Genomic DNA, 12,871 nt, shown 5'->3' with positions numbered 1-12,871 from the left:
CCACAACAGACACCCTGTGAGGAGGAGGAGGAGAAGAGATAGGATTTATACCCCGCCCTTCACTACCCAAAGGTGTCTCAGAGCAGCTTACAATCTCCTTTCCCTTCCCTTCCCCACAACAGGCACCCTGTGAGGTAGGTGGGGCCGAGAGAGCTCTTGACAGAACTGCCCTTGAGAGAACAGCTCTTATCAGAACTAGGGCTTGCCCAAGGTCATCCAGCAGCTGCATGTGGAGGGGTAGGGAAGCAAACCCGGTTCTCCCGGATTAGAGTCTGCGCTCCCAACCGCTACACCAAACTGGCTTGTGGGGCTGTCCCCTTAAGGGAGGGAGCGGAGCCCCCAACAGCCCCGCCGGAGCTACGGCCCCCCCCCCCCCCCCCCCCCAGTTCCCCATTCCAAACCTTGGGATCAGGTCCTGGCTGCGCGACGCCAGCTTGGTCAGGGCGGTCATGAGGACGGTGATGACGCGGGGGGCGTGCCGGGGGAGGCTGGCGGAGGGCCGCAGCTGTGTGATCTCGAAGAGCATGGCCTCCAGGGCCTCAAAGAACTTGTTGATCTGCTCCGCCGTGCACCGCCGGTCATGCTGGACCGAGGCGTACTCCCCAATGGCCCAGACCTGTCGGGAAAGCAAGGTCAAACAGGAGGGGGCGGAGGGGGCGAGGTCAAACGGGAAGGGGCGGAGACGGCGGGGTCAAACGGGAGGGGGCGGAGACGGCGGGGTCAGACGGGAGGGGGCGGAGACACTCAGCCTCTCTTGGGGCAGCCGGAAGGGCTCACTAGGGAAGCACTGGCCGAACTTATCTGCTCTGGGGCTGTGAGCCAAATTGGCTTGGGGGGTGTTAAAATGTGGTGAAAAAACATATGCTGGTTAACTTTTTTTGGGTTTTTTTTGGGGGGAATACCGTAAATATTCACAATCTCAAAAAAAAAAAGAGTGCCGTTGTTGATATTTTGGTAACATGCAGACTCCCTCTAAGCTGTGGGGTCTTGTGAGCCAAAATCCTACTTGGTGAGCTCCTGGCATTACAGTTGTGAGCCATTTGGCTACTGTATGAATTGGTTTGCTCTGGAGCCCCATCCTTCCTCAGCTAAGACTAAAAGGTGTGAGCCGGAGGCTAAAGAACGGTGAGCTGGCTCGCACTGACTCAGCTTAGAGGGAACACTGCAGACCACAAATACGGTCATTTCAAAGGAAGGCTATTAAGGGGACAATAGTACTCTTTGGCATGCTCCCAGCTTTACCCCTGCAAAGTGGATTTGAGAGGGAACCCCCTCAGCATTCGACACGGATAACCGGAGAACCCGCCTGTCCAGCGGATAGATTGCTCCTTACCACGTGGGTGAAGATCCCCTCCTTACTCTGAAGGTTGGTGACCGTTCCCGAAAACTCCAGGAGCGGCTTGGCCAGTTCCACTACCAGCGACGGGTGCTGTTTGCACAGAATCGGCAGCTGCGCGCCCATCACTCTGCCAGGGAAAGGAGGAGATAGTTTTATACCCCACCCTTCACTACCCGAAGGAGTCTCAGAGCGGCTGACGAACTCCTTTCCCTTCCCCTCCCCACAACAGACACCCCGGGAGGTAGGCGGGGCTGAGAGAGCTCTTTCGAGGACTCCCCTTGAGAGAACAGCTCCGGGAGAACTTGTGACTGACCCAGTAGCTTCGTGAGCGACTGGCATGAAAGTTGTGAGCGAGCGATTCGGCTACTGCATAAATCAGTTAGTTCCGGAGCCCTCCTTCCTGAGCTAAGACAAGAATGTGTGAGCCGGAGGCTAAAAAACTGAGCTAGCTCACGCTAACTCAGCTTAGAGGGGACACTGGTCGTACCGCATGAATGCAAGGTAAGGTTCCACTCTGCAACTACACAAGCCTCAACTGCGAAAATATCTGTCAAAGAGATTGAATAGCGGCTTCTTTCAATGTTAACTGCAGCAACATCTGTTCTGCAATTGCACCAAAAATCACACCAAGGTACAAATTTCAATTCAAGTAACCTCTGAATGCTAACAAATGGCGTAACATTTTTGTTATTGTTTTATTTAAAGGTACGCTAAAAATTATATAAACGTTCTATCTCACGCTCCTTCTCTATTCCAGTTGCCACAAGGACAGATTGTGCTCTTGCAGCGGCAGGTCAAAAATCCACTGCTTGAATACATTTTAATCACGATTTCCCTGACTTCCCCTGACCAATTTTCACTTCCCTGACTTTCCAGAAAGTGGCAACCCTGACCTAGGCCGTGGTGAGTCTTTCAAAAGCACTCCCGTGAGCCTTTGGGAAAACATGCACATCAATTTATCTTGACAGGCTACAAACAGGCTCCGGGGCCTCCCCTTTAAAGACCCACGTCCAGATTGATCTAATTAACTGTCATTGGACTGTCCCCTTAAAATTGTAAATGCCCCCCCCAAACAAACAAACAAACAAACTATACATCCTGGCTACAGGGGGGCCTCCCCTTTAAAGACCCACGTCCAGATTGATCTAATTAACTGTCATTGGACTGTCCCCTTAAAATTGTAAATGCCCCCCCAAACAAACAAAACATCCTGGCTATGGGAGGGCCCTGCAGACGGACTGGCATGGCTATGCAGACAGGCGAGCGCTTGGTTCTCAGGAGATCCCCAGCACAGCATCGGGTGCAGTGTTCCCTCTAAGCTGAGTTAGTGTGAGCTAGCTCACAGGGTCTTAGCCTCCGGCTCACAGATTTTTGTCTCAGCTCAGGAGGAGAATGGCTCCTGAGCAAACTAATTTAGTGCATCAGCCAAATCGCTCGCTCACAACTTTAATGCCCAGTAGTTCACAAAGTAGGATTTTTGCTCACAAGACTCCACAGCTTAGAGGGAACATTGATCAGGTGCTCCGTTAGTTCAACAACGACTGTACCACGTTCTGCTGGGCACAGAGGGGAGGAGGCATTAACCAAGGCTCCTGGGCCGTCAGCAGAAAACCAGCGGGAAGAAGTAAGAAAGACGCTCTGCGTGCTAAATCAACAAGAGCCAGTTTGGAGAGAGAGGGTGAGAAAAATCAAGGGCCGACTGGACAACACTGCATCTTCCCAGAGCTTCCGCCACTTTTGCCGGGACTGGCGGCTCCCTGGCCCTCCCCTCGGAAGGCACCCGTGCGTTCTCAGGCCCCGGTTCCCCTTCCCATCCTAGACTCACTGGTGCATCTCGGCTTGGAACGCTGGGATCTCGTAGAGCTGGCTGCTCCGCTCCAGCAACGCCAAGACCAGCTTGTTGGCGAGGGCCCCGTCCGCAAACTGGAGACGGAGAGATTGCGAACAGGTTAAGAGAGAGAAAAAGAAGAGATTGGATTTATACCCCCGCCCTTCACTACCCAAAGGAGTCTCAGAACAGCTTGAGACTCCAAGTGAAGGGTGGGGTATAAATCCAATATCTTCTTCTCTCTTCTTCTTATCAGGGGAAGGCCTCGGCCTATATGCCCTGTTGTTGGACCTCCAGGAGAACTGGCTGGCCACTGTGTGAGAAAGGATGCTGGACTAGATGGACCCTCACTGGTCTGACCCAGCAGGGCTCCTCTGATGTTCTTCTCAGGGGAAGGCCTCGGCCTCTTTCCCCTGCAGTTGGCCCTCCAGAGGAACTGGTTGAAGCCATTGTGTGAGACAGGAGACTGGACTAGATGGACTCTCACTGGTCTGACCCAGCAGGGCTCCTCTGATGTTCTTCTCAGGTTCAGGATGCTGGACTGGATGGACCCCTGGTCTCTTCTGATGTTTTTATGTTCTTGGGGGATGGCCCCCTGGTCTCTTCTGATGTTTTTAGGTTCGGGGGGGGGGGGGACTGTCTTAGTCTGGCCAGGTCCTCTGACTTAACAGGCCAATCCGAAAAGCCCGGGACATTCTGATGTTGCAAGCTCTACCCCCATCCTGCCAAAAATACCAACAGATCTATTATCGCCCTCCTTTCAGTCTGGTGCAAATGTCAGATCCGTGGTGCCTTAATCCGAGGTTAGTGCTATGCCTGGTTGACCGCTTTAACCCTAAACGTCTGCATAGAGAGGAGCCGTACCTCAGCCACCACTCCAAAGAAGAGCCGCAGTAAGACGGGGACGCTCTCGGCACACAGGACCACGCGGGGGGAACTGGCCATGGGGCCCAGGAGCTGGCGGAGGGGAGTCAACCTGCAGGCAGGAAACCAGCAAAAGGCCATCAAGGTTTGGGGGCTTTCTGGCTGCTCCCAGAACTCCTTCCCTCCGGTCAGACTGGGAAAGACTCTCTCTCTGTCTGTCTCTCTCTCTTGCAGTGGGGTGACCCTAATCAAAGCATTCATATTTAGCTTCAGGGCCCCCCCCCCCCGATTGTAAAACAACCCTGGTCTACCTTGTAAGTTGCTGAGCTGAGGTTATGTGAAGCGTTTTGAAGACCTTTAGGGAATGCTCAATCAGTGCTAAGTTACGTGACTTACAAGACTCGTGGAGTCCCCGTTACAGATGGAAGAAATCCACCAGAACCATTGGTCTTCTTGGGGTTCTGCTTGCTATCTCTCTGCCGCACGAAACCGTTTAGGCCCCTCAGCTCCCATTTACACACACACACACCCCAAGACGCCACCAACATCTAGCAGCGAGCCTGGCTTCATTTGGACTGAACAGCACTGAGGTGCATTGAAGTGCATCGTGGAGATACCTCACGCTCAGCGGGTGGCGATATCGTTCTGGTTTCTTGTGCTGTCGAATACGTGAAGAACGGTATGGTTCCAGGGACCACTAGGGGCCCATTTCTTAGATTGAGGCGTGTAGTCTAACTATCAGATAACTGGGAGGGTGGAGAAGGAACTAAAGTAGCAAAACGCCACTGTCTCTGCACCCCATGTTTCATAGCTGAATGCTTAACTAAAAACGTATCAACGTGATAGACACATGCAATGTTCCCTCTAAGCTGTGGAGTCCTGTGAGCAAAAATTCCACTTTGTGAGCTCCTGGCATTAAAGTTGCGAGCGAGTGATTTGGCTACTGCATAAATTAGTTTGCTCTGGAGCCATCCCTCCTGAGCAAAGACAAAAATGTGTGAGCCGGAGGCTAAAAAAACTGAGCTTGCTCACACTAACTCAGCTTAGAGGGAACCCTGGACACATGTACCTTTATAACGCATGTTTCTAAACACTCGCCTAAGAGCCAGAAGTCGCTGCCGCTTTCCTTTTAGGACGCAAAAAAATAGAGAACCACCGCCTCTAATAAACAATGAGAAAGAGAACGCGCAAAGCTGTGCATGGATGCTAAGCAAACGAATACTAGCCAATTGTATACAAATCATATATTGTATTACAATGAAATTTCAATCACTACAAAATATAGTATAACATGTACAACAAAAACCCAAAACAGTAAAGTGAATGGGATGGCCCGACTTTAGATTTCTGATATGCCTTGCAAACTCGCATAAGAATTTGTTCTTCTTGTATGAAGACTGTCGATCTATTAACTGTATACAGATTTGTTCAACAGACAGAAAAAATGTTCAACAAACAGAAAAATCGATCCTGTTTAGGAGACGACTCACAAAACGAATACATTATCCGGAAATTTCATCACTCTACCGTTTTGGACCATTGTTGTACATTTTGTACTATATCTTGTACTGACTGAAATTTCATTGTCCTACACTATATAATTTGCATACAATTGGCTAGTATTTGTTCATTTAGTGTCCATACACAGCTTTGCGTGTTCTGTTTCTTATTGCTCTCCTTTAAGGAAACAGAGCGACAAACCCAGATTTGATGGGTCAGAGAGGCACCTAAGATTGGTTCTTATATTTAATCGAGTGGTACCTTGGTTTTTAGTCTTGCCGGCCACATGACCACGGAAACGTCTTCGGACAGCGCTGGCTCTTCGGCTTGGAAACGGAGATGAGCACCGCAACCCTAGAGTCGGACTCGACTGGCTTTCGAGCGAGGGAACCTTTACCTTTACTTAGTCCATGGCTCACAATTACTATCACCCAAAAAGAGCCACACAGCTACTGGGTGCCTCAAGGGGTAGGAACCCTGCAAGAAATCCATCCTGTCACGCAGGACTTCAGCCGGTGCCAGTAGTGTCGCTTCGTCACCATACCCTGTACTAAGGGAGCCCCCAAAAGCAAAGAACCCAACCCACCCATTTCGGCAACTTTTCCTTTTTTACCTGCCAGCATCTCCCGGAGCAGACTCGACCCGGAGGAGGTACTGGAAGAGGCCCCGGTACTGTGGGTGACGGAAGGCTTCCAGGCAGGTGGACGGCTTCAGCCCTGGGTCCAAAGCAGTCCGCTCGGACATCGGCATCTGGGCACATCTGGGGAAAGGTTGGGAACATACATGGACTCTTGCATCACTTGCCGTGTCCATGAGAACCCTAAGATGAGTTGGGCTGCGTGGAGCTCTCCAATTTCTGAAAGTATATCAGTGCAGACTGGATCCCCACCACCACCACCACTGCTTTTGGGAGGGGCCGTGGCTCAGTGGCAGAGCCTCTGCTTGGCATGCAGAAGGTCCCCGGTTCAATCCCCGGCATCTCCAGGTGAAAGGATCAGGTAGGAGGTGATGGGAAAGACCTGTGTCTGAGACTCTGGCTCAGTGGAAGAGCCTCTGCTTGGCATGCAGGAGGTCCCCGGTTCAATCCCCGACATCGCCAGTTAAAAGGATCAGATAATAGGTGATGGGAGAGACCTCTGTGCCTGAGACCCTGGAGAGCCGCTGCCAGTCTGATGGGCCAGTGGTCTGATACAGTATAAGGCAGCCTCATGTGTTCGTGTGAACCAAGCCTTTGGCTTCCGTGAGAATGCAACTGGGAAATAATAGCAAGGCGGGGCGAGCGCCGCTACCTCAACTGGATGTCCAAGGCAGCCGTTAAACACGGCAGGTCCAGCAACAGGTGAAAGATCTCCACAGCGTTATCTGCCCCGAGCAGGGCTGGTAAAAGGTCCATGAACTCAGCAATCAGGGCTGGGCTATTCCATGCAAGGAACTGCAGCGGGGGGGGGGAAACAAAAGACATTTGCCATGACTAGGACAGCTCTTCTTTGATATCCCAAGCGGATTTCCCCACCGGGGTCAGAGGGATAAGCCGATCGAAAGGGGGAGCACCGGCTAGGCCTTTCAGACAAGAAAGGGTGCTGGCGGTCAGTGTTCCCTCTAAACTGAGTTAGTGTGAGCTAGCTCACAGTTTTTTAGCCTCTGGGGCTCACACATTTTTGTCTTAGCTCAGGAAGGATGGCTCCAGAGCAAGGCCATTTATGCAGTAGCCAAATCACTCACTCACCGCTTTAATGCCAGTAGCTCACAAAGTAGAATTTTTGCTCACAAGACTCCACAGCTTAGAGGGAACATTGCTGGCGGTAAGAAGTGGTCCTGAAATAGACACCGGAGGCCATGGCAGAGCATGATACGGGCTTCACAGTAGTGATGGCAAGTGGATTGTTGGTGGAGACGAAGAAGCCCTACAAGGAAAGGCCGAGGGGACTTGGGAATGTCCGGCCTGGAGAAGAGGAGGTCGAGGGGTGACAGGATGGCTCTCTCGAAGGATTTGAAGGGCTGTCACTCAGAGGATGTTGTGAGGTAATCTCCAGCAGGTAGATCTGTGTGATCTACGCTGACAGCTACCTGTCAGCAGGTGGAGTGATAAGTCTAGTCCCAACCGGTTCTGACTGGCACTGGACAGTGTGCAGTCACCATGACTCAGCTTGTATCTGATTGGTGGAACTATGTATATATGGCTTGTACAGTTGCCATGTACTGTTCTTGCGCTTAGCGCAACAGAGGAGGAGGGCAGGGAGCTGTTCCTGTTGGCAGTGGAGGAGAGGACTCACAAGAACGGGTTTCAGTTCAGGATGGGAAGGTACCAGCTGGCTACGAGGAAAACCTTTTGGTCAGTCAGAGTTGTGCCACGGTGGAATCAGCTGCCTGGGGAGGTGGTGCGCCCCCCTCTCCCTGGCAGTCTTGAAGCAACGGCTGGACAAACCCTCATCAGGGATGCTCTAGGCTGATCCTGCACTGAGCAGGGGGTTGGGCTAGATGGCCTCTAGGGACCCTTCCAGCTCTGGGATTCTATGGTTCTGTGATGGAAAGTGCTGACTGTCTGGCCATCGCCTGCCTCTGTGAAACAACCCTGGACTTCCTTAGTGGTCTCCCACCCAAGCGCTATCCACGGCTTCCATGATCTTATGTAGTTGTAATATGCCACCTTGTGGAAGTTGTAATATGTAGTTGTAATATGCCACCTTATGTAGTTGTAATATGCCACCTTGTGGAAGAACAGAGCACTTTGTTAATAATAATGCTATTGTCCTGTTGAGTTTTTAAATGGTTTTAAAAATGTTTTATATTTGATACTGGCTTAGGCCTGACTGTAAGCCGCCCTGAGCTTGGGCCATTCAGGTCAGGGCGATGGATTGTTACCTGTGAAAACTGCTACCGAGTCGGCTTCCACGGGATGCTGGGGTGGGCATTTTAAGTGGGAAGTCCCACAATTGTTGAGTATTGCAAAGATCAATGGTTTGCGTCTGTGTGTAGGGATTAGTAAAAAATATTCTGCACATCTTAAGTTTGAAGGGCTCGGCTGATGAAGCGTGCTGTGTGTTGCGGGAGAAGAGTTGTGGGCAAGTGAAATCTATGTGCAGCATCTAATTTAGAAGAAGAGGAGACTGGATTCATACCCCGCCCTTCACTACCCAAAGGAGTCGCAGAGCGGTTTACAATCTCCTTTCCCTTCCCCTCCCCACAACAGACACCCTGTGAGGCAGGTGGGGCTGAGAGAGCTCTTTCAAGGACTGCTCTTGAGAGAACAGCTCTGAAAGAACTTGTAACTGACACAAGGTCACACCAGCAGCTGCATGTGGAGGAGTGGGGAATCAAACCGGGTTCTCCCAGACTAGAGTCTGCATTCCTAACCAGTGTTTTGAGTTAGTGTGAGCTAGCTCACAGTTTTTTAGCCTCCAGCTCACAGATTTTTGTCTTAGCTCAGGAAGGAGGGCTCCAGAGCCAACCAATTTATGCAGTAACCAAATCACCTGCTCACAACTTTAATGCCAGGAGCTCACAAAGTAGAATTTTTGCTCACAAGACTCCACAGCTTAGAGGGAGCATTGTTCCTAACGACTGCACCAAACTGGCTCAAGTACCTGCCAATTTTCAGACCAGACCAGACCAGATCTAGGTTACTGGTTCCCAAACTGTGCCACAGAGTTCCTCTTCAGTAGGGGCAGACAAGACCCCCCTTATGTGTCAACTGCAAAGATTCCAGGGCAAGGTGAAGGTGTGTTTGGGGGGGTGGGGTTCCCCCCAGAGGTCAGACGCAGACCCACGACAAAGCCCAAGAGAGGCCCGGGGCACAGCGTACCTTGAACAGATTCGGGGTGCTCTGGCGGAAGACACAGCAGTGCTCCGCGAAGAAAGAGACGTTGTGTCGGCAGAACTGGACGAACTCGTACGCCAGCATCGGGCTGTGGAAGAGCTGGGCCGGCACTTTGGTGAAGAGGTGCTTGTAGACCGCTTCCGAGTCGACGGCGGCCGTCTCACCTGGGCGGTGGGGGGTGCATCAGGAATGTGGCTTCCGCCCCAGAAGGCTGCTCCTCCCCGTGGCCTTGACCCGAGGCAAAAGGGCACTATCCTTATCGCCTTGGGGAGGAGGGGGAGGAGGCACCCTCTAATTTGGGGGTCCCCGACCCTTTTGAACGTGGAATTCTGTCAAACGCATCAGGTCCGTTGCTATGGTGGGGGCATTTAGGGGCTCTGCCCCCTCAAACGAGAGGCCCGCCCCACAACAGCTGCTGCCCCTCTACCCCCCTCCCCTCCCTCTCCTGTGACATTAAAAGGGCCCTCTAGCTGATCGGCGGAGCATGTGCCCCGCCGATCAGCTGGAGGGCCCTTTAAATCTTGCAGCCGCCCTCTCCCTCCCCTCCTCCAAGATTTAAAGGGTCCTCCAGCTGATCGGCGGGCCCTTTATATCTTGCAGGAGGTGAGGGAGCGGGGCAGCTGCTTTAAATGCTGTTTTTTTCCCAGCAGGGGCTGCCCATGCCTGATTTCCAAGTGGCAAAATCGCCGCTTGGAGTTCAGGGAAGGCACACACACACACGCCCCGCTGCCCCACACGATTTCCCCAGGCCCCACCAACCAAATATTTTGGGCTACGGAGCTGCATAGCGTGGTGGGTGCAACAAGAAAATGGCTGCCTCGCCGTGCCTTCCATCAAAAAGTGAAGGTCCTTGTGCTGTAGGGGCAAGCTGTTGCCAAAGCAACGTTTTCAAAAAGCCCGCAAAAGGCCCATCAAATCTCCAAGGGCCAATCAGAAGCCCTGCTGGGCAAAGCCCCGCCTGGCCTCACCCGTGTTCTAAAAACGCTTGGCAGGCACCCGGAAATGCACTGGCAGTTGCAATGTCTTGCTTTCGAACTGCTAGGTTGGCAGGAGCTGGAACTAGAGACGGGAGCTCACTCCATCATGCGGCAACTCGGGTCTCAAACGGCTGAACTACCGACCTTTCACAGCCTGCAGTTCAGCGTCTTAACCACCTGAGCCACCGCAGCTGTACCTTCCGCCAAAAAGTGAAGGTCCTTGTGCTGTAGGGGCAAGCTGTTGCCAAAGCAACGTTTTCAAAAAGCCCGCACGGGCCCATCAAATCTCCAAGGGCCAATCAGAAGCCCTGCTGGGCAAAGCCCCGCCTGGCCTCACCCGTGTTCTAAAAACGCTTGGCAGGCACCCGGAAATGCACTGGCAGGCAGCGTGGCGCCCCCGGGCGCCGTGTTGGAGACCCTTGCCCCGCTTACTGTGGTTCAGGAAGAACTGGGCAATGGGCAGCAGCACCCGTGCGTAGGAGAGATCCCCGCTGACCCGGCCGTGCAAGATCTTCAGGCAGGAGAGGGAGCGGTAGACGTAGGAGGAGTCCTGCTTGCAAATGATGTCCATGATGGTGACCGCTTCGATGAGACACTGCGCGGGAAGGGGGGGGGGAGAGAGCCGCCGAGTCAGAAATGCCAGAGGGGTCCCAGTCCGTGGCTGAGTCCCAGCCCCCCCCCCTTTCCCAGCCGACTTACAGCTTTCTGCAGCTCCCCATCTGCTTTCTTCAGGGCCCCTGGCAGACAGAACAAATCAAACTCAGACGCCGGGCCCAGTAACCGGCAGGCCCCAAACTGACCGACCTAAAGCCGACAGCAGCTCTTCCTGATATAAACCAGTCGTGAGCAGCGTTCCCTCTAAGCCGAGTGAGTGTGCGCCAGCTCACAGTTTTTTAGCCTCCGGCTCACCCATTTTTGTCTTACCAGCAAATACTGGCTATGCAGAATGGATACATCTATGAGAATTTTTTATGGTCTGAGCACTCCCATAAAATACTATTGAGGTCCTTCTAAAATATATCTGGATTTATTATACGTTATCACTTTAGTAATAGTAGAATGATTGGAAAATCACAAGAAAGTGACAAGGATAGGGTCATCGGAAGATCCTGCTGACAAGTTAATAGACGGGCATTGTGAGATATGTATCTGCACTTACAGTTTGTATTAATGTTTAAACAGCAATCTTGTTGATGTATACTTGACTTATCTTTTAATAAAATTAATTATTTGGAGGGGGGAAAATGGAAAGATAGCTCTGGAGCAAACTAATTTATGCTGCAGCGGCCAAATCGCTCGCTCACAACTTTAATGCCATTAGCTCACAAAGTGGGATTTTTGCTCCCAAGACTCCACAGCTTAGAGGGAACACTGGTTGTGAGGATGTCGTGGGGGTGGGGGTGGGGAGTCAGAATGCCGGTGCGAGCGTGGGACCCCTTATCTGACTGGTACAGACCGGGTCTCCTTCTAAGCCAACTCCAGCCGAAGCTCATTGACTCGCGAGCTTCGCACCCTGGGTTTCACAATGTCACAAGTCGGAAAGAGGAGTTTTTTTGGGGAGGCTAGGCCCCTGATCACTCGAACGCCCCACGCTCTGTTCCCAGCAAGAATTACAAGCAGGTTTGCAACCTGCTACGTACCTTTGGGAACGCCTCTCCTGGTATGTCCCCCGAAGGGCATTAAGATCAGTGGATAAGAACCAGCCCCAAGGCCTTTTCCGCTCTGCAACCAGCCCGGTGGGACTCTCCGCCAAGTGACGTCCGTGCCCTGTCCAACTTACTAAAGTCCCGCAGGGCACGTAAGGCGGAGATGGTCCCCCAGGCCTTGGGCAGAGGCCAGCGACGGCTCCTTACGTCTGCCCGGCACCCCCTCCCCGAGAGTACCATCTTGTTTTTAAAATGTTTAAATGTTTCTGAATGTTTTAAACATTGTGTTTTTATGGTTTTGACTCCTTTTACGTTGTAACGAACCAAATCGTTGTGAACTGCCCGGAGCCCTGTGCAGGCGGGAACAGGCGGTCAAAAAAAAAGAAAAAAAGAACCAATTTAATAAATAATAAATACATTATCCAGGGCCATGTGGGCTAGAAACTTGACACGATAAAATTCCTCAGGCGTCTGACCATAGCGGTTATTTCCGTCCCATAGAAGCTTTCTCCACAATGCACCATTTGGGCCCCACAAGTTACTGAGGGCAGAAGGAGGCAGGAAATGGGGGGGGGGGCGGTGAGAGCAAACCCCCCCCCATCGGTTCCTTCCATCCTCGTCAAGAACCAGCCAGCCCCGTGCAAGACACCAAGAGCGCTTCCATGTGTGCTGAATAAAGCCAGTTCAATCCACTTCAGCGACCGTTTGCAAGTGGATTTTGCCATTTCACAACAGTAAACTCCAGTTGCAAAGTGCACTGAACGTGGATTGGAAGAAGGAGGAGGAGGAAATTGGATTTATACCCCACCCTTCACTACCCGAAGGAGTCTCAGAGCGGCTTACAATCCCCTTTCCCTTCCCCACACCAAAACCCCTGTGAGGGAGGTAGGGCTGAGAGAG

General features: G+C 52.2%; 1 protein-coding gene across 1 annotated transcript in view; it reads right to left on the bottom strand.

Annotated features, from left to right (window-relative positions):
• Positions 1 to 401: 401 nt before the first annotated feature.
• Positions 402 to 12,871, bottom strand: part of AP5Z1 (adaptor related protein complex 5, zeta 1 subunit) — a gene marked incomplete at its 3' end in the record, with an annotated part of 24,247 nt that continues 11,777 nt past the window's right edge. The window contains exons 8-16 of the mRNA XM_015408107.1: positions 11,025 to 11,062; positions 10,758 to 10,920; positions 9,334 to 9,512; positions 6,821 to 6,963; positions 6,145 to 6,291; positions 4,032 to 4,143; positions 3,165 to 3,262; positions 1,334 to 1,466; positions 402 to 616 (exon numbers count right to left, since the gene is read on the bottom strand). Of these exons, the coding sequence (XP_015263593.1) occupies positions 402 to 616; positions 1,334 to 1,466; positions 3,165 to 3,262; positions 4,032 to 4,143; positions 6,145 to 6,291; positions 6,821 to 6,963; positions 9,334 to 9,512; positions 10,758 to 10,920; positions 11,025 to 11,062 (1,228 nt within the window). The remainder of the gene's footprint in view (positions 617 to 1,333; positions 1,467 to 3,164; positions 3,263 to 4,031; positions 4,144 to 6,144; positions 6,292 to 6,820; positions 6,964 to 9,333; positions 9,513 to 10,757; positions 10,921 to 11,024; positions 11,063 to 12,871) is intronic.

Source organism: Gekko japonicus, unplaced genomic scaffold, assembly GCF_001447785.1.
Source record: "Gekko japonicus isolate JY-2015 unplaced genomic scaffold, Gekko_japonicus_V1.1 scaffold5127, whole genome shotgun sequence".
In the NCBI taxonomy this organism is placed as follows: Eukaryota; Metazoa; Chordata; class Lepidosauria; order Squamata; family Gekkonidae; genus Gekko; species Gekko japonicus.
Note: the sequence above shows the minus strand (reverse complement) of the source record. Positions and strands in the feature narration are given on the sequence as shown.